This window comes from Lacerta agilis, chromosome 15, assembly GCF_009819535.1.
Source record: "Lacerta agilis isolate rLacAgi1 chromosome 15, rLacAgi1.pri, whole genome shotgun sequence".
NCBI lineage: Eukaryota > Metazoa > Chordata > Lepidosauria > Squamata > Lacertidae > Lacerta > Lacerta agilis.
Window position 1 is genome coordinate 23,934,543 of NC_046326.1, and position 21,420 is coordinate 23,955,962.

At 46.0% G+C, this 21,420-nt stretch overlaps 1 protein-coding gene across 7 annotated transcripts in view; it reads left to right on the plus strand.

Annotated features, from left to right (window-relative positions):
• Positions 1-21,420, plus strand: part of IGSF9B (immunoglobulin superfamily member 9B) — a 125,743-nt gene that overhangs the window by 72,223 nt on the left and 32,100 nt on the right. For all 7 annotated transcript variants that reach the window (XR_004427957.1, XM_033171740.1, XM_033171741.1 and 4 more), the window contains exons 7-10: positions 2,354-2,499; positions 8,805-8,947; positions 15,133-15,273; positions 17,150-17,266. Coding sequence is in view for 6 of the 7 variants with exons in the window: in XM_033171740.1 (XP_033027631.1) it covers positions 2,354-2,499; positions 8,805-8,947; positions 15,133-15,273; positions 17,150-17,266 (547 nt within the window). In the remaining variant the exon portion in view is untranslated. The remainder of the gene's footprint in view (positions 1-2,353; positions 2,500-8,804; positions 8,948-15,132; positions 15,274-17,149; positions 17,267-21,420) is intronic.

Below are 21,420 nucleotides of genomic sequence, written 5' to 3' on the forward strand. Positions count from 1 at the left end.
AGATTTTTGGAATTCGCAGCAGAAGTTTTCCTCCAGACTGTGGTGTCCTACTTGGGTATATAAGGGATGAAGCAGCCTCTCAAGTAGGGAAAGCCTGGACAACAGATATCTCTCTCTCTCTCTCTCTCTCTCTCTCTCTCTCTCTCTCTCTCTCTTGCAATGTGTGTGGGTGCAGGTGTGGGAGAGAGAGAGAGAGAATGTGAATGTGAATATGAATATGAATGAATGACATTCTGTACCTTCCTTTTCCTGGGCGTGTAAGAAAGGCATCTTCCTTGACATTCTTCATGTCTTACTTATTTTTAAAAGTATTCATATACCACCATTTACCTCCTGTACTCTCAGATGCTATGCAAGAATAAAATATAGAACATAGTTTCAAAACAGTACGAAGCAATAGTCAAAATTACTGGCCGATCCAAAAAAAGTTGTATGAAAAAGTCTTCAAAAGACTCCTGAAAGTCAGAAGCAAGGAAGCCTCCCAAAAAGTGTACAGTGAAGGCCTGATATCAATAGGCAGGGAGTTCCAAAGTGTGGGTGCTGCCACGCTAAAAGATCTGTTTCTTACAAATGAGGAATGCGTATTATGCTGCACCTGTAACAGTGCCAATTCTGCAGTTGGAAGCAGTCAACTGGGCACATATAGGGTAAGGTGATTTCGCAGTTAAACTGGTCCCAAGTTACTAAGGTGGCAGAGGGCACCACCGGGCCATCCCACGGTGGCAGAGGGCCTGGCGGCCTTCTCCCAGTGCATGTGACATCACACTTATGTGTTGCACATGTGATGTCACATGCACATGACAAGCCCCCCCTTCCCCCCGAGTTGGGCAGCATTCAGTGCCTCTGCTTATAAGACAGAATATGTATGTGTTAACCATGGAGCATGGTTAGTATTGATGCACATGTAATGCTAAATCACAGTTACATCTGATAAAGGAGAAAAGAGGAAGATTGCATGCATTCCCAAGGCTGGTTCCTGATTTGCAAGCTATAGGTATATTGGGAGCCATGACTGCACCTGCATAGAACCCAACATGTTTTGCAATTTTTCACTGGGACTTATATGGTCTTAAGCAGGCTTCCTCAACCTCGGCCCTCCAGATGTTTTGAGACTACAATTCCGATCATCCCTGACCACTGGTCCTGCTAGCTAGGGATCATGGGAGTTGTAGGCCAAAAACATCTGGAGGGCCGAGGTTGAGGAAGCCTGGTCTTAAGACTGCCTCTCTCTGTGTTTCTCTCTCTTTCATGATTAGCAACTGGAGAGGACTTCAGAATCCTATCAAGCAGCTCCCCTTCAAAGTTAGAAATGTTGGAAATTGCCCTGTACTGAGTCAGCTCATTGGTCCTTCTAGCTCAGGATTGTTCACACAGACTGCTAGGAGCTCTCTAGGGCAGGCATAGGCAAACTCGGCCCTCCAGATCAGGCTTCCTCAAACTCAGCCCTCCAGATGTTTTTGGCCTACAACTCCCATGGTCCCTAGCTACCAGGACCAGTGGTCAGGGATGATGGGAATTGTAGTTTCAAAACATCTGCAGGGCCGAGTTTAAGGAAGCCTGCTCCAGATGTTTTGGGACTACAACTCCCATAATCCCTGACCACTGGTCCTGTTAGCTAGGGATGATGGGAGTTGCAGTCTCAAAACATCTGGAGGGCCGAGTTTGAGGAAGCCTGCTCTAGGGATCTGCACCAGCCCCAGGGATTGAACCCAGGACTTTCTGCATCCAAAGCAGATGCTCTGCCACTGAGCTGTGGCCCTTCCCCAAGTTTTATAATTGCTGTATGGAGAAAAAGCTGTATGATAACTGTGTGTTCCCCCTACAGGCAAATAGCAGCTTCAGAGGGCAGATTTTAATCAGGAAAACAACATAGAGGGAAAGGATCAACCCCCTTTCCCAATGCTGTGATCCTGATTGAATTTGCCTCCCCGCCCACCCTGGTTGATCAATTGTTGTAAAAGCCACAGGAGAGCCCAAGTATGACTCTGGTTTGGTGCTTAAGTCCTCTGTGCTGTGCTGCAGACCTGTCAATATTGGGAGTCTGCATAGTCAGGAGAGGTCTGCCTCTTGCCCATCATGCAGTTCACGTTCACTGGTGTTAAATCATTCATAATTCAGCGTAGGAAGCTGCCATCTACTGAGTCAAAGCCTTGGCCCATCTAGCTCAGGACTGCCCACACAGGCTGGCAGCAGCAGCTCTCTAGGTTTTCAGACATGGTTATCTTCCCAGCCTTACCTGTTGATGCCCGGGGATTGAACCTGGGGCCTTGTGCTGCTACACACTGGATACCCCCCTTCTCCCATAGCCTGTCAATGCTCACTTGTCCTCTCTTTTGCTCCTTTTCCATTGCAGTGACCTAAAGCTGAGGGTTCGGATCCTGATTGATGGGACGCTGATCATCTTCCGAGTCAAGCCTGAAGATGCTGGAAAATACACCTGCATTCCAAGCAACAGCCTGGGGCGCTCGCCATCAGCCTCTGCCTACCTGACTGTGCAGTGTGAGTGCGTTTGTCTGGGGTGAATGGAGGCTGCCTGCGTTTGGGTGATGAGCTCCCAAACACAGGAGGGCGGCCGATGACATGCTTACTGGCTTGAGAAATGTAGGCAGCAGCATCCCTGCGCAGCCTCCCTGTAACTTTTTACGGGCACTGAGATGACTGCGTTGGCACAACGTCAGCCCAGAGAGTGGAGAATAAATTGTGCCTAAATTACTGGGACTGACGAGACACAGGCTGATCAGTGCGGTTGCTGGGTTAATTGCTTTGTTTAATGCAATGCTACCTAGCCCTGCCATATTGTACCAAGCAGCAGATGCTTCCGAGTTAGAGTATCATATGAGTATTAGATGTCCCCGGGGAGGGTTAAGCTGCCACTCCTTGCCTAGGCAGGATGCACACCCATCAGCTTTTATTTAATTCTTTGTTTTTAAACCAGTGCTTGCAATCTGCTAGGCGCTTGGCCAGCATTGCTTACTGCAGCCTCCCCCCCTCCCCCAAAGGACACAGTTTAACCCCTCACTCACTCAAGCACACACACGTAAAATGTGCTGTGCAGGTTATGGCAGCTATGCCAATTGCAGTGTGAGGAACAGCAGGCTGGCCCAAGCAGACTGGCCATGCATCGGGGTTTAATGGGGCGAAGGGAGCTCCCTTCAGACTGTGATTCAATGAGCACCTGTCCCTTCTCTGTTAAACTCACCTGCAGGGGAAAGAGGGGAGATATGCTTCACAGTACAGTTTAGCAAGCTGCTCTGTGTAGTGCCTCCCCCTCTGCTTTAAAAGGGGCTGGATGTTGGGGTGAGGGGAGAGGCAAAGGATTGGTTAGGTGTAAAGGGAGGGGGCTTTGGTCAGATGTAGGGGAAGGGCAGTTGCCAAAAGGGGTAGGTAGGATTGGCGGAGCCCCTAGCATGTGCTTGTGTATGTGTATACATTTGTTTCCAGGGATTTTTCAAAAGCGGAACCGTAGGTGAGATACCGCACCGATCCTTGCAAACTCAAGTGCATCAGAATGGTTTTATATCTCTGTTTACATTTGTTTTATCTCAAGGTGGCTGGTGAGAGCTGGGCCGCGGCTCCCGGACCCAGCCGTGTGAGCTGGATGTTAACTACAAGGCTGAGATGGAAGGGACACAGTAGTTGTGCAGATGCCCTGGCACACTTGGCATGCACACAAGCCACTGCCTCTGAGAAGAAAGTTGGGGATCAATAGACCAGCAAGCAGCCTGGGAAAGGGCAGGCTTTTGCCTCCAAGGTGAAAGCCCAAGGCATATAGTAGCAACCAGCAGAATTCACCAGGCATTGCCTGCAGCTCCTTGAAGGGACCCAGATGTTAGCTTATGGGTCATTGCTGTGCACTTTGACCACATATGACCACTTGCCCAAGCTAGTGCCCTCCCAGATAGTTTGGACTACAACACCCATCATCATTTTTACAATTAAGTGGTATATAACTGTTGTTAAATAAAACAAAACACTGTTGCATTTGCAGTTTAGTTAGCACTAGCTACAGTTGCCTTGAAACCAGGGTGGAACACTGGTTACTTCTAACCATGGTCTGTGTTAGCCCTGGTGCAGCACTACATCGTTGCTTAAACAGTAAACCACAGACAGGAGAGGGATTAATGCCAGAAAAGTGAGGAGGATAAAGTGACTGCGCCTGCAGCATGCTCCACGTCTCCTAACTATGGTTACAGAATTAAAACCTCTTCGTGGTTCTAGGTTCACTGTTTGGACTTTGGCGCTTCATACACATCTGTGACTTACGCTATGAACCTGGGCGGAAAGGAGCATCACTTTTAGGTTCCGGTTTTCCGGGTCACTTTTGCTCCAGCTCTTGTCTGGGATGGAAAGCTGTCTCATTCAGTGTTCCCCAAGTAGCTGTCAGATGGCAACGGCTTTTGGCCAGTCATTAATCAACCGAGTTGGAGGCTGTCCAGTGACCTAGAAGTGAAAAAGCTCAGTGTCCCGTTACCAATCCCTTGAGCCTATGTTGATTACATTTCCTAAGACATGGCACTAAACTGTGTATATACAAATCAAGTTCCTCATTACGCCCTGGATATGAATCTGGGTTACGATGCCACAGACGGCATCAGATGACCTTGATAAGCATTTCGGTCCTTGGTGGTTGTCAGCTGTTTGCAAAGTGTGATGGGCTGGGGGAGTGGTGTGTTTGTTTGTGTGCTGTGCAGTGCGGTGCGGTGCGATCAGACAAAACCTCTGATTGAAAAACCCCTCTCCTTCTGGAGAATCTTACTCCCGTTCACAATTCATGTGCTGAGTGCCACTGCAACACTGCTGCATGGGAAATATGCAAGGCTCTTTTATGGATTTTAATCATTTGGTTTTTAATCTTTAATACCTCTGTTGTGTGGGTTTTTTTTCTTTTTTTAATTTTGTCCCTGGCAGGCTATCAAATTTGGAAAGCGAAAAGAAACGAACACAAAACCCTCTAAAGCCAGAATAATAAGGATTAATGCCCTCCCTCCTCCTTTTGACTTGTTCCCATCAATCACAGAAGCAGGGGGGTCCAAAATCCCTGACAATGGTGGCGTCATTCAATCACTCTTGGCTTGACGCTAGGAATTACCCGGTGCCTTTTTTTTTTTTTGCTCCCCACCCCCATCACCCAAGGGAAGGGGAGGAGAAAAACAAAAGCGAATGAATCTGGAATTCCCAAATAGTCAGTGGACCAGAAAGCGGAGAATGAAAAAGGAGGTTATTGTCTCTGTTCTGTAATACTGCTAATTGGACAAGGCTAAATAATGCAAGGAAGCAGACACGGGAAGATGTGGAGTATCAGATTTGGAGGACTATGGTGCAGGATCCAGGCACGATGTTGCAATCAACCAGTTTTTGAACCAAGAAACTCTTGGCAGTGTCCTGGAGCCCCTTGAGAGGAACCCAGTAACTGTTGTAGAAGGAAGAACATTGTTGCCCCCCTAGGCTCTCATGTGACTCCACCTTCTGGCAGCTCATTGGTTCCTTCTGGCCTGGTCTGGCTATAAATACCTGCAGGTGAGGCCTGAGTTGTTGCCTAGGCAACAGACGGGCCTTGGCCTTGCCTGTGTGCTCCTCCAGCCTTACTCCAAGTATTCCCTTCAGTCAGTTTTGTCTTTCCCTGTCTGATCTGGTCTCTGCAAACTTGCTTTCCTGTCCATTTTGCCTTATGCCCTTGTTCCAGCCCTGTGCTAGACAGATTTCTTGATTCAGGTCCTGACTTAGAACTGACTGTGCTATGCATTTGTCTCTGCCCCCCCCCCCAAATCTCTGCTCCCCAGTGATTTTGGGGAGTACAAACAAGGGCAGAGGGAAAGCACTGCTCTGGGATTTTTTCTTTCTTTCCAGAGCAGGAGTGTTAGTGTCATGTGCTGGACCACATGGGTAGTTGACAGGCCCTCCTTGCTCAGGCAAGTTAATGAGGTGGTATGGAGGGTTTCACGTTTTGCTATGGTCTGTGACAGATTAGCATCAGAGGAATGAAGGAAAATAGTGAAGCAGAGGCCGGGCACTTCTTTCTTTTTCTTTGATGGGGTTCCTGCTACATGACACCTCCATGCAAGATTGTTTCCATTTCTGATTAGAAGTCAACTGTTGCATTTCAGATGCCTGAAGTTCTGTTGTTAAAGCTCGGTATGTTTTACAACTTGAGCTTATGAAGTCATCACTGAATCAAATGGATCTTGCTTCCAGGATTACAGTCATGCTGCATAGTTGACCAATGCTGTGGACCCAGGTCTCCCCAACCAAATTCCAACACTCTAATAATCACTTCACCACCCTTTGCCAACTCACTAGCCTAAGGATGTCAACTGATCCTAACAAAATGGGTATTGTGCTATATACACCTGCTATTTAAAGTGTACATGTGTATGGATTATCAGTGGTGTCTGCATTTTTGAACTGTTGAATACTATGCCACTGGTCCCAAATCATGCTGCAACTCATGTTTCAGCTCTGCCATTCTCTCCAATAAACCCACACCCCTGTATCCACCACTGAGAGAGAAAGGGGGGGGGGGAGAAAGGGTGTACTTGTAGGCACACCATGATGCAAAATTAGCCAATAGTTGTCAATGATGCCATGACCCTGATTCAGATCTTGCTGTGCAGAAGCATCCCGTTTGGCGATGGCTAAGCCTTTTGGTCAGTCTCAAGGTTCAAGGACCCACTGACATATGGTGAGCTATATCATGCTCATTTGTCCTCAACTCTTAGGAAAAGGCCATAGCACAATGGTAGATCAGATGCTTTGCATTCAAATGGTCCCAGTTTCAATCTGCAACACCTCCCCACAAAACTGGGAAAGACCAGAGAGTCTTTGCCAGTCAGTGCAAATGCAGTGGCCTCCCTCACAGTAAGCTTCCGATGTTCATAACTATTTGCCAGGTGTTTTCCCTACCCTTGTTGTCTTTTATGTTCCCCCCACATGTGTTCCAAAATAGCCTCCTTTCCTTAGCGATGCAACTAAAGGTTTTAATACTGTCTCCTGTTCCCTCCCTTCCAATTATACTCCTCCAGCCTATCAGAGTGTCCTTGCCAGAGCAGAGAACTCCCAGCAAATTACTTTAGGTTGCCTACCTTCCCTTTATTTTTTTAAAAAAGTAATATCTAGTATTTAATTTAAAAAAAAATCTTTCTCTGTTGGTTCACTGCATGTTCTGTCTATTACAGGCAACTTCTTTATCCAAAGCAGCAGTGAAACCTCTTGGGTTAACAACAACAGCTAGAACTAAAAAGGAAATGTGTGTGGGGTTTTTTATATATAAATAATGAAACTGAAAATTGATTCCACTCTTATTATTGTGCTCAATTGAGAGTTCTCTGAATGTGGTAGTTTTCATATAGATAAATATATGTTTTTCCTCCCCCCACCTCACTGGTTGCTGAGATTCCACCCAGGATTACAATACCCAGAGTTCCCTGTGGAGAGAGAATGACTGTTTTTAAGCAGTTTAAGGCTGTGGTATAGATATGGTATCTTTTTAATAACTGGGGGAAAGGGGATAAAACATAGAGCAATATCCAATGTCATGTCAGGGGAAGCTTCCTTGCACAATGAGACTTCCCTTTTCCCCCTTGCAGCCCCCTTGCATGCCTCTCAAATCTTTCCCAGAATGTCCCCCAACCTCCAGGAGTAGATTTTCTTTTTTTGGGGGGGGGGGGAGATGCAGGCAGGACGAGAGGAAGGGGAAGTATAATGCCACATATGAAAAGCTGGGCTGCAATCATATACTCACTTACCTGGAAGTAGCTCCTTTCAAATTCTGCAAAAACCTAGGCATGTTTAGAATTGTGCTGTTGAATATGTGCTCACTGACTCTCTCTTTTGCTTTACCCAGAATTCTTCTTCATGCTCCTGAGTGGGGGCTTCCACCTTAGCCTTGATTTTTGTTTTATTTTAGGTGGCAGCTTGATGATGTACAACCCACCCTCCCAACTATAAAAATAAAATAAGAATAATAGCATGGAGAAGTTGATCAAAATCCTTCCTTCCTTCCTTCCTTCCTTCCTTCCTTCCTTCCTTCCTTCCTTCCTTCTCTCTTTCTCTTTCTCTCTCTCTCTCCCCTGGCGCAATGGGTCAATGCATCTGTCTGTTAACCAGATGGTTAGTGGTTTGAGCCAACTCTATGATTCTATGGTTATTGGGTTCATTGTATTTGAACAGGGACCTTCAATTACACCTCAAATTCCACTCTATCCAACTCCCAGTTGGATGTACCAAAATGGGTAATTGTGTTATCCCTTACCCCATTTTTAATTATAGTATAACTACCCTTCCTCAAATTTTATGCAAACAACTTTGGGAAAGGTGTGAGTTGCACCTGCTAAATGTTGACTGGGAAAGGTTTATTTTACCTCTTGAGTAAGATGGCAAAGGATTTTAACGCTGATCATGGATGTGTGTATGTGTGAAGATGGAGGGGTGTGTGTGTGCCTATATTTTTTTTTTCTCTCTCTCTCCCTCTCCCCCTCCCTCCCTCCTGACTGAAAAATGCTTCCATGCTCCTAGAGCTTAGCACAGATAGATTGAGATAAAACGTTTTTGGTGACGTAAGGGTCCATGTAAATGCTAAGTGTTGCTCTAATGGAACCGGCGCAGATAATGAGCACAAGGATAAAGGTCTCTGGAGGCCAGAGTTTTATGAATGTTACTGATTTAGTACGTGGGGTTTTGGACTCCATTATTAAAAACGTTGCTGACCTCTGTTCAATTAGGCCACAGTAGAAAGGTACAAGCTTGATGCTTGTCTGGAGGGTTCATATTTTAAAGCTCTTCGTCACTTCTGACTTATCCCATCCCAGATCCTGCCCGTGTGGTCAACATGCCACCCGTCATATACGTTCCTGTGGGGATACATGGATACATTCGCTGCCCAGTTGAGGCGGAACCTCCGGTTACCCTGGTCAAGTGGAACAAAGATGGACGCCCTCTGCACATTGAAAAGGTAGAAGGAGCTCTTAGTTGTGTATGATTTTGTTTGTTTTATATCTGGACTTTTCTTCCAAGGAGCTCAGGGTGGCATGCAAGATTGTTCCCTTCCTGTTTTATGCCCACAATAGTCCTATGAGGTACGCTAGGCTGAGATAGTTACCAGTAATGTGATAGTAATGTTGGTGGGAGATTTGAAGCTGAATCTCCCTAGATCTAGTCTTGATCTACCACACTGATTTAATTATCCTGGTTGAAACTAGGTTTTGGTTGTTATCCTATACTTGCTTAGCTATGAGTATGCCTTGTTGAACTCAATGGGTCTGTATCCAGTGTAGCACTAAGTTAATGTCTCTTAGCTGTATACGTGTTCTGATGAAGAAATTCACCATTGTTGCACAAGCAAATGCATAAGCAGGTTGCTGGTAACCTTGTTGCATGACAGATGGTGCAATCTGTTGTGCAATGAATTTCCACTAGCACATCCATTGTGTTGGATTCCTCTGTTGCACAACATTAAACCTCACCTGTCTGCTAGGGCAAGAGCCCTCGCCCTAGCAGACAGAGAATGTAAGTTACAGACCAATGGGACTTAGTTCTGACTAGATGTGCACAGGATTGCTGTTTATTAATCAGATTTTCTGATGAAAACTGAAAGTGAACAGTGCCCCTGCTCCATAGATATGCCCCTTGCTTCAGGTGAGGTATACAGTTGGTCAGAAATATATTTTTTACTGAAAAAAGACACGTGCCCTTCTCCTGCTACTTTGTAGAACTCTTGGAAATTAAAAATGGGTGTCTTACCATGCGTTCTAGCCCAAATACCGCATGTAGTTCTTCTTTGGTTTGGTTGGCCTCAGCTGGATTTCAACATGGCAGCAACAGCTGGAAAAAGCTGAAAAGTCAGGACTGGTCCTTTCTCAGGATCTTCCAGCTTCCCCTCCAGCCTGTGAGAGCCCCCACCTGGGTGTCCCAACCTACTGGTTGAATACCTGTCCTGTAAGGAATGCCTTTTGCCAATTAGTGACCCACTGACCCACCCCCTTCCATGTCATCTCTGTCAATTTAGGCTGGGACACCCTTGTTGCACACAAAGATGCTGCCCTTCTCCCCTCCCCACACCATGTGAAAGTCTCTTGGCATTTAGAATAGAACAATAATTTGGATTCTTCAATCTAATCAACAGCAATCTCTCCATCTAGGGTCTCATAAGGAGTTTATTCCTCTTGTCACTGTGGGAGATGAGCATCATTAATCTAACACTGGTGGAAGTATAACGGGTCATCTGGCAGATATTACTATATATGGGATGCTTAAAAGATCCTCTTTAATGAGACTCCGTCCTGCTATTACCTTGCTTTGAAAAATCCTATCAAGGACTTCATTCTTTTAAATATTTAAACAAAATACTCAATATTTAGAGTTTCCTTTAAATATTAACAGTTTAAAGATTATATTCTGACTGTTTCAAATGGAGTGTGTGTGCAGGGGAGTCATCTACTAACGTGATTCTCAACTTCAGGCATGATAGTGTTGATGATCAGGGGAGGGTACAATCCGGCCAAAGCTGAGCACTTGGAAGCCCTGTGGATTTTCATGGGGAAGATACTTGTGTGCTTAGCTCACTCATTCAAATCAGTGAGTGTTCATCATGCCCATCATTTAGAAAGATCATGGCCACTATTTGCCACCACAGACACATGATGTCTGTGGCTGATGTGGAGGATAGGAATCCAATGGGTTGGTCCAGTGCTGAGGAATCACTCCTGATATGGGTCAGGTGCCACGATCTCACATAGGCCCACCATTGGGAGAGGTGTTTTGGCCTATCATTCTCCATGTGGACTCCCAGACAGAGTTACCCTTTCTGGACCCCTTTAACGGGGTACTCGTGTAACTAAGGATCCAGCCCAATGCCTTATACGCCAAAGTTGTGACAGTTGCCATGAGGTAGGCGAAAGCAGGGCTTTTTCCCCAGCCAGAACTCACCAGAACTCAGTTCTAGCACCTCTCAGGTGGACACCATTTTCTAAGAGAATGAAGGAGGTGTTCATGGTGAGTTCCTGCACCTCTTTTTTTGGTGAAAGTCTGCAAGCTGGCCAGTTTGCTTGTAGAAGAAAATTGCTCCTTGGCCCTGAATATGGTGACTAATTAACCATAGCAACTTCCTTACGACAACTTGCCTGCTCCCCCACTAAGCAGGCCTCTAACTGTCCGGGTGGGTGGTAAATCATGTGTTGGTCAACCAAGAGGGCGGCCTGCTCCAGGTCACCCTCCTAAATACCCTAGGGGCAGGCAGGGCACAACTCCAATGCCCATGCCCTGATTGGCTTGTGGGCAATTTCCACTCTTTTAGAGTGTCCAACATGGCCAGGTGGAGGGCGGCATCAGGGAGTCATCCCCTCCTCAGCTGTGCAGGAAGGTGGCAATATTCCCCTGTCTGGCCACAGCCACACTGTGTGGCAAATGGTCCCCCTCCCTCCCCGGGAGCTCCAGATGAGCAGATATTCCCCCAAGTAAGGGTGTTCCCATCAGCAGAATGGATTTCTGTAATGAGCAAGGTAGAAATGTGTGTGTGTGTGTATATATATATATATATATATATATATATATATATATATATATATATGTATTAGTGAGCAATCTAGATTTCAAGCTGAGCAATGAAACATGTTTACCATAATCTTGTCATGGATTCTTTCTACCAAGATACAATGAGAAGTTATGTTCGTAACATGTTGATAACTTGGTGCCAGGGTTGCATGTCTTTCAGGGAAAGGTCTGTTGATTGGTGATATAGCATCTGCTGTACTTGCAGAAGGTCCCAGGTTCAATCCCTGGCATCTCCAAGTAGGGCTGGGAGAGAACTGTGCCTGAAATCCTGGAGAGCTTTTGCCAGTCAGTGTAGGCAATCCTGATCTAAATGGGAAGGAATTCAGTGTTGCACTAACACAAATGTTACATCAGTGTATGCATTTCTGCTTCCCTGACGGAATGGTGCCCCTGCTTACTCCCACTGCATGCTGTTCTGGAGGCTCCCCTGACCCCTCCAGAGTCAATGGGGGGGGCACACAGGGAAAGGAGAAGGGGGGGAAGTCCCATTGAATTAATGGGACTCATTGTGGTGGCTCCTGCTAACGGTCTGGCTTGGTATAATACCAGCCTGTTACAACTCTGAGTCAGCTGGTTCCCATGAGCCAATCCCTGCCCACCAGGACTTTTTTTAAAGCCATAGCCTTAGTGTTTGCTTTGTATTCCAAGGAACTTATCTCTGGTACAAGGATAGTCCTTAAGATCCTGCCCCTCCTGCCACCCTTGATTGGTGCTCTAGATTAGAACCAGGCCCCAGATTTGTTTTGGACAACACACCTGCTACTGGGGCCGCTTGGATGGATACTAACTCCTCCTGTTCTCAGGACCTGACCACCAGAAATGACCCTCCCAGGGACCCAATGCTTGGCACGATGCTTTATTCAGAGGCATGAGATCTCAGATGTTTTTGAGCAGGCAACAAAGGATGCCTCCGTTTTGCTTTGTTTGCAAGCTTGCTGGGGGCATCTGCTTGGCCACAGCTGGAGAAGCAGCAGTGCACCAGATGATCCTTTGGTCATCCAGGAAGATGGTTAGGAAGCCTGAGCCCAGTTCTTTTCTGCAGGGCCCTAGATTTCCTTTCTCTTCTCAGTCCCCTCTTTTAAACACAGTCTTGCTTACTGGGTGATGCATGCTGTAAAGTGCAGTGCCAGGGAGACTATATTCTATCCACCACTTTAATTTCCCAAAGGAAGATCTATACATGGATACACACAGGTGTCGTGGGTCTGGACCCAAAGCCCTCTAGGTACCTAGTGGTGCTCCTGCCTTGATCTGATCTGGCACAAATGGCTTCCCTTAAGTGGGGTGGGTACTGGGGCTGAATGTGGACCTTCACTGGCCTATGGAGGAGAGCGAGCATATGTTCCCTTAAAATTACAGTCAGCGGTAGCTTACTCTGGAATAAGTTGCTGGATGCTGGAATCGAGGCCGGCACTCGGGTTGGTATGGGATGATTTTGCACCCCAGCCATCATGATGATGGGAATAATTGGTGATCCTAGGGTGTTTTGTTTTTGTTGAGCGCTACTGACCTGAGCTATATTCAAGCTGATGCCAGGAGGAGGAATTGTCCACATCTCATTAGCAGGGCTCTGTGTCAACATTTCCCCCTGAAGCGATACATCTGTGCCATCCAAGTAGGCCAATTATGATAACTGACCGTCTCCCAGCAGACAGAAACAAAGGGATTACAAATGCAGTCCAAAATGTTGACAAGGGGATTTTGGTTTATGAATCCTCCCCCCACAAATCTAAAGAACTGCTGTCCTGTTTTTCTCCTCCTTCTCAGCATTTGCTAGGTGTGATTCTTCATGTTTTCCAGCTGCAGCTTTGAATCTTCCTTCCTGCTCCCCCCCCCCGCCTCCTAAAAAAAGAAAAGGAAAAAAAGAACTTAGGGACTAGGGCTCAGCAGTTTCAAACTCCAGTAATTCATTCTCTCTTTTCTATGCAGTGCTTGGAATAAACTATCTTGAATTTAAAAAAAAAAGTTCACTGAATTAGTTCAAAGACCTCTGAACGACACCTGAAAGTTGCTCCCATAACTTTTGAGTGAACTGAATGTAGATTAAGTTTGTTTTAGGGTGGAACTTTGAACAATTTCTAGTTAAAACCTTCAACTTCTTACATGTGGGTTTTCTTTTTTACACTTTGGACCTTTAAGCTTTAAGCTTAAATATGATAATTGTTTGAAGGAATGAATTAAGCTATTCACATCCCACTGTGTCCATATTTTGATGTTTTTGTTTTAGTTGTTTGAAGTACACTGTATGCCTCAGCACAGCTGCTTGTAACATTGTGAATACTGAAAAGTATTTTGCCAATGACCATTTGGATGAACTTGAACTGAACATGAGCCAAGATAGTTCATTTTGTAAAGGGGGACCAATATGAACTGGAATTACCGTATTTTCCCGTGTATAAGACTAGGTTTTTTTCCTTAAAAATAATGTCAAAAATTAGGGGGCGTCATATACTCTGGGCCATCTCCCCCCATTTTCTTAAATCTGAGTCCCCCCAAATAGATGAAATAGAGTCTTATAGATGAAAAAAATACGGTAATTTCTTTTTGGACGCATTGACCTAGAACTAGAATTAGCTGCTTTTTTTTTTAAATGAACTTTCCAAGCTCTGACATTGAGAATCTTTCAGCTGCTAGCTAGGACGTTTCTGAATTAAGGATGAGCTGAATTGCTTGTTCCCATTCTGGAAAGTTTGGGTGATTTCACTCTGCCAGAATTCTAGAGGATTGTGAAATTTGGAATGGATTCCTCAGTTTGCACCGAGGATGCCTTCCGAGGCCTTCTGCATCCAGGAGAACTCTACATGCTCCCAACACTTGTAACATTGACCCTATTGCTGCATTAGAGGTTTCTGGGCATAGAGAGGGAGGCCTGTGTGGCCTGGGAACCAAAAACCTGAATCAGAACAGGTACCTGGACAGACTAGGCCCCCATTCCTGTAGTGTATTTAATGTGTTGTGGCTAGACCTGGAACTCTTTAATCTAAATTAGGTACCTAGGACGGATTTGCTCCTAACTCTCTCTCCCATAATCAGCTCCTGGCCATGACACAGTGCTTAGGCGTTCACTTGAAATTTCCTTAGATACCCATATTATTTCACTTGCAGAGGTGAAACCCATGTGTCTGCAGGGGATCAGGGCAGGGGAGAACTTCCAGAAGAAAAAATGCAGAATTGGACAGGGTTAAAATACTCCTCTCTCTCACCTCAAGAATTGGTCTTCCCTCTCAAAATGCAGCTACAGTAACACCATTGTCTTAAAGGAAGAGCCTTTAAATCAGAATCCCACAACTACAAGTTATGTTAAGTTTAGTGTAGTTCTACCCTGAATCACTAGGTGATGCAAACAGCACAGTAGTGACATCTACTGACAAATGAAAAGCATTACATCGAAGCATATATTGAAATGTCAGCTGAAGAGGAGGGGTTCATTGTGGTTCCAGTCTATGCAGCATCTACACTTACCGGTAAATATACGGCTACACATTCAACCAGATAATTTAAGTGGAGAGAAAAAACACAAAACAGCCATATATCTCATATGAAACTCAAAAACTGCAACGTGTCTAGTCTTCTCTCTTGCCTGTGCAGTTTTCTGGCTGGAGTCTGATGGAAGATGGCTCAATTCGAATAGAAGAGGCAACGGAAGAAGCTCTTGGCACATACACCTGCGTGCCTTATAATGCCCTGGGTACAATGGGCCAGTCCCCCCCTGCCCGACTCGTACTGAAGGTATTTATTTGCTTTTTAAACATTAGTATCTTTCTCTTTAACTGAAGAAGCTCACGAAGCAGCACACACACACACACACACACACACACACACACACAAACACGAGAAGTAGTGTGGCACTGCATACCCTTAGGTTTTTATTCTAAAAGGCATGGCACACAAGGAAAAAGGAACAGGGAAGGAGGAGGGCAGAACTCCCCCCCCCCGCAGGTCAGGAAGCAGTTCTTAAAGTGCTTATACCAATCACCTTGAATGCAAGTGGCCCACATAGCCTGATGGAATGGTTGCTGCCAGGTGACATCCGAGGGAATGCTAAAGGTGTCTGGTCTTTCAACAGAGGCAGTTGAATTGCTCTGCTTCTCCCTCAAGCTCAGCAGCCTCAGTGATGCAATAACTCTGAGGCACAGTTGGGAAGAGCCAGAGGCAGCTAGTATCTCACCTCTTGATATATTGCTGTTCTGAAAAGCTTGGGAACTATGCATATTGCACACAGAGGGTTGTGTCCAGCAGAGTAAGCCCACTGAGCATGCCTATTTCTCAGAGTAAGCCCACTGAGCATGCCTATCTTTGGATGCAATCTGCATCAACAAAATGCCAGCTGTGATGGTAAGACCTGACTGTTGTGAAGTTCTCCTGGGTGGGTGTGGTGTGCAGGAGCACAGTACAGAGCCTCTCTGGGTGCCCCAAATCAGATCAGCTCACCTAAAGTGAAGAGACCACAGGCTCTGATTTAAAGGAATTGTGAATTCATTTGATTGAAATGAATCTGCCTGATTCTGTTGCTATTATGATAGAACACAGATCCCCAGCCCTTTTGAGCTCAGAGGCCCCCTTGGAAGTCTAAGACAGTGTTTTTCAACCTTTTTTGGGCAAAGGCACACTTGTTTCATGAAAAAAATCACGAGGCACACCACCATTAGAAAATGTTAAAAAAATTAACTCTGTGCCTATATTGACTATATATAAAGTAATTTTCCCACGGCACACCAGGCAACATCTCGCGGCACACTAGTGTGCCGCGGAACAGTGGTTGAAAAACACTGGTCTAAGAAACCACCATGGACACCACAAGTATCCATTTTGTGGGGGTGGGGAACCAATATCTGGTGATGCTTAGACCCTTCCTGCCCAACGAGCAAAATTCCTTCAACCTTTAAAAACAAAACAGACCAAAAGAAAAAGAAAAAAGCAGCCACTCTAATAAAATCAACCTTCTGCAAAATGCAAAAAAAGAGAAAGAACCTTTAATCTAAAAAATAAAATGAGGAGGGGCATGAGGATCTGGCAGCTACCAAGTGGGGAGTAGTATCTGAGTGTACCATGATGCCTGTGGGGACCCCACAGGACATACGTATAAACAACCCACCTTCTAAGAAGCTGAAAAAGTCAGCATTCAAATGTCAAGGAGGAGGAGATGGTGCTGTCAGTTGGAGGCATCCAGCAGAGAAGATGACCTGTCAATCTGCCAGCGTTGGGCAGCTCTTACATACTGTCTCCATGAAATAGACAGTGAATGTGAATGTGTGCACATGAGAGCATCGTGCAAACCAAGTCGAGCAAGCGGTAAGCTTGCATGAGTGTTGTGAGCAGCTAAGCGTTAGTGGGAGAGGGTGTGCGAAGGGAGAACGAACACAGAGAAGGTATTGCACACCCGCCTCATCCACGAATTTACATGGGTCAGTGATTGTATGTATGTCAATGTAATCTGTTTAACCATCTGGCTTTTGGCAGACTCATTAACTGGCTAAAAGTTCTGTAATTGGATGGCAGATTTTTTTAAATGCAGGTTTTGGTTGTGTGTTCAATGAGAGTTGTTCGATTTTTTAATTTCCCCCACCCGCCTTTCTCTCCCCTTGCCTTCCATTGCTGGCTGCAGGACCCGCCCTATTTTACGGTGCTACCAGGCTGGGAGTACAGACAAGAGGCAGGGAGGGAGCTGTTGATACCCTGTGCTGCTGCAGGAGACCCCTTTCCTGCCATCACCTGGAGAAAGGTACCCGGCCTGCCAGAAAAATCTGCAGTGCCTTTGGCTTTTGATGAATATTGCAGACAGAGAAGCCACACTCTGTCCCGGTAAGAGCAAAACTGCGGGTTCAGCTGCTTCGCTTCGGGCTGTACTACTGCCGCCCCCCGTCCCGCAGGTGGGTGGGGGAGATACCCAGCTCCTTGCAAGGAAGCCTTAGAAGCTGCAGAAACCTTAGCCAGCAACAGCAGCAATTGCAAAATGAGCCGCTCTGTTTTATTCATTTCTTTATTGCATTCATACCCACCTTTCCTGCAAGGAACTCAAGGTGGCATACATGGTTTCCCCTCTCCTCATTTAGTCATGAGATAGGTTAGGCTGAGAGGCAGCAACTGGCTCAAGGTCACCCAGTGAACTTCATGGCGAAGTGGGAGTTTGAACCCTGGTCTCCCAGGTCCTAGTCTGATGCTCTAACCACTGCACCACACTGGCTCTCACTTGCCCATTTCCCCACTTGCTCCTCTGTGCCAGTATCTACTACAGGTCCCCCTCCCCCTTGTGGACCTCTCCCTCCACAGTTGCCCCAGTGCAGTGCATGGGATAGACTTGCCTCTTCCTGTGCTAATATTTTGCAACATACTGCCAGATCAAACCATGATTTGTTGGAGCTACAGATGAAGGAACCTATTCGTTTTGCTTCTCTCTGTTTTCCATTTTTCTACTCTTAAATCCAGTTCTCTACGTTTCCCCAGCAATTTGCAATGGAGGGGAAAATCTTGTCAGCATTTGAGTACAAATATCTCTTAATACACCTGTGTTTGTACTCAGTTTTTACTAATGTGCACATTTTTGCAAGCCATTTCCCCAAACACAATGCATTCTTGTTCATTATTTTAATGAAATGTATGTGTGTTTATTCCCACTTTCCCTTAATATATACATTTTAGACAGATTGGTTAGGCAACCGCATTGCAGAATTTTGGGAAGTGTGAATTTTGTAGGATAGCCGCTTTTTGTTCTGTGCATCGGCTTGAGATGTGCAAATTTGGTAGTTTCTCCTTAAAATGTAAACAAAACCCAAAATTCTCTCCCTTTCCTAGCTGGAGTACAGTCAGAAGGACACAGTCTCTTAACTACAGCAGTCTTTCATATGAGGAGCATTGCAATTTTATTGTTGAAAGGGACCTTGGGAGGTAATCCAGTCCCACTCCCTTTGCTTGATTCAAGAATCTTGCAGCCCTAAGAAATAGTAATCTTGCCTCTGCTTAAATACCTCCAGTGAAGGCATATTTCTTACAAGTAGCATAGCAGCTCTGAGCTTTCCCACCCCAAAACATCTCGTTCAGCTGCCGCCCACACTGGGTGTCCTCCCTCAAGCTCTGACTCTTAGCAAATGCACAAGGGGTTTCTCTCATTTTGTGTCTGCTGTGAGAGATTCAGCAGGAGGAAAGGTCCAAACCAAAGCCACCAAGTGCTATCAGCTTTCCCGTTTTTCTGTGATCTTCTGTTTTGCATTCTCCCCATTCTGACTCTCTTAAGAGTCCTAGCCTACTGCTGCTTGCCTAGCTGTGCTCCACATCTGGTCTTGTGCCCCTGAACTTCAGGGAAGGGGAGTAGCTCAGTGGCAGAGGATCAACTTTGTGTGCAGAAGGTCCCATGTTCAATCCCACAGCATCTCCAAGTAGTATTGGGAAAGACAAAGAGTCTGAAAACCTGGAAAGCTGCTACCAGTCAGTGTAGACCAGGCATAGGCAAACTTGGCCCTCCAGATGTTTTGGGACTACAACTCCCATCACCCCTGACCACTGGTCCTGTTAGCTAGGGATGATGGGAGTTGTAGTCCCAAAACATCTGGAGTGCCGAGCTTACCTATATCTGGTGTAGACATTACTGAGCTGGGTGGATCCAGTGGTCTGACCCAGTATAAGGCAGTTGCTCATGTCCTCAGGGTGCCCTTGATTGCTGCTTGGACTGCCTGTACCTCTTTAAAGCATCGCCTCTTCTTTTTGACAAGCAGAAGTAACATACACTGTCAGAGGTCAGGAGGGGGAGATCTGTTTTGTCCATTGCTGCAGCTAAAGTGATCCAGTGGCCAAGTGCCACCTTAAACATCACCCTATGGCCATCTTCTGGTGCAGATGCGGGGAACCTTTGTCCCTTAGGGTGTTGCAAGCACAACTGGTGGCAAGGAATGGTGGGGCTTGTAGTCCTGTGGTTCCCCATACCTGTTCTTTGGGAAACGGCACTGCAGCCACGAACGGAAGATCCCGTCACCATCCGTACGGCGTTCGAGCGGTGCTGGCGGCAAACTGCTACGTACAATGCATGCACGGTGTTGCGACTCCCAAACCTACCCCGAGCTCTCGAGAGTGGGTGACAAAAAAAATTCCACACCCGGTACCACCTGGGCTTGCTACGCCTCTGTGCCTGAAACCCAAGGGAAACAGAGTGATTGCCTCATCATGCAACCAGATGAATACAGGGTGAATACAGATGAGCTTCATGGTGTCGTAGCTCCCTCTAGTGGCCTAAAGCTTTAAACTAAACAACAGTACATAGAATGCAAAATAATATCTATCTACCAAGTGACCAGATCAGCTGTCATGACCTTTTGACCCATTCCACAAAGAATCCTGTAGTTTTGTGGAGTGGAGGATATTTTTTTTAAGGGACTCCTGAAGAACTGCAGTTCCTAGGATTCCTTGGGTTGGGGGCCATGGACATTAAAACTGGCCTAGAAGTGGTTGAAAGTCATAGTGCATATAAATGTATGCACTCAGTGTTTCATGTCCCAGAATTCATCTATTCCGCCTCCCAAATATTAATGTCTTTTTAAAACATACATACAATTATGTAAGGTTCATAGCTGTTAGATGGGCCGCCTTCAGTTGTTGCAGAATTATGCAGGCATTCAGGTCGCACAGAACACTTCATCTTATTGTTGCCTGATCCCACTGACCTGCATCCTTTGGAGGGTGAACATCTGCAGGGAGAAACCTGCTCTACTCAAGTAGGTGCTCTGCCAGTGGGGTAGTAGAGCAGGAACATTAGGGTACCTTTTTCCAGCCATCACAGCCACCATCACTACCAGTTGCAACAGGGTCCCTCACTCACCCCACACAGGGAGGGAGGAGAGGAACCTAGAACAATAGTGTGCAAGCTCTTATACAGACATTTGAAAATTGCCTCCCCTGTAGCTCAAGACCACCCCCCAAAACATCATACAGTACATACATAACTGAAGGGGCAGCCTACAGCAGAAAACCTGTCTGCCAGGATATCTAATGGTCACTGATTGCTTTTATCTGGGCATCCTGGCCATTCTTTTGTGATGATAAATACTGTGAGCAAAAGACAAGGGGGAGGCTTTCCTATTTCCTTCCTCCTTGCAGAGAAACATTTGAGGCCAATTTGGGGGAGTCAAAATGGTTTCAGGAATGCTGTCCTGCATTATTTCAGACACATAGTTTATATACTTATGTATGTGTTTGCCTTGTAAATTTATGAACATAAGATTTATATATATGAGACCTTAGAATTCCAATAACAGTGGCTAAGAAAAATTAATGCATCAACCCACCCCCCAAAGAAGAGTGGTGGATGCAGATTTGCATGTGCTACTTCATAGATGCACTGGATTTTTGTTTTAATTATTTCTAAATTTGTACATCTTACTGTAGAGGAAGCGGACAATGGGTTGATTACCTGTGTCCCTGCTCAGCCTGCTGACCAGCTGCTAATTGAGAATGTGTAACTTCATGGTCGTTCCTGCTCTTCTTTCTTACGATTCTTTCTTATTTAAACTGGACTTGAGCCAGGCAGCCCTTCAAGTAAGGAACTGTCCACTGTGAAGGAGGGCACAGGGCCACCCAGGTCCCTGCCCAAACCCCCATTTATCTGTGCAGCAGAAGCACCCTCATGCCCACTCCTTGCTCTGTCCTTGCCTGCTCCCTCATCTCTGCTGGATCTCCAGCTCTGCCTTGTACCTCTTTGTGCTCCTTTCTCCACACCTGCCTTACCTGCTCATACCACCTTTTGGGAGCTGACCCCTCTGGCCAATGATTTTGCCAAAGATGCCTCCAAGTGTCTGCAGGAAGGGCCCAGAATTGCACCCTTCTCCCAGTTTGTGCTAGCAGCATTGGCATCATGTCGCCTCACTCTGCTGCCCTTGCAACATGCCTCTG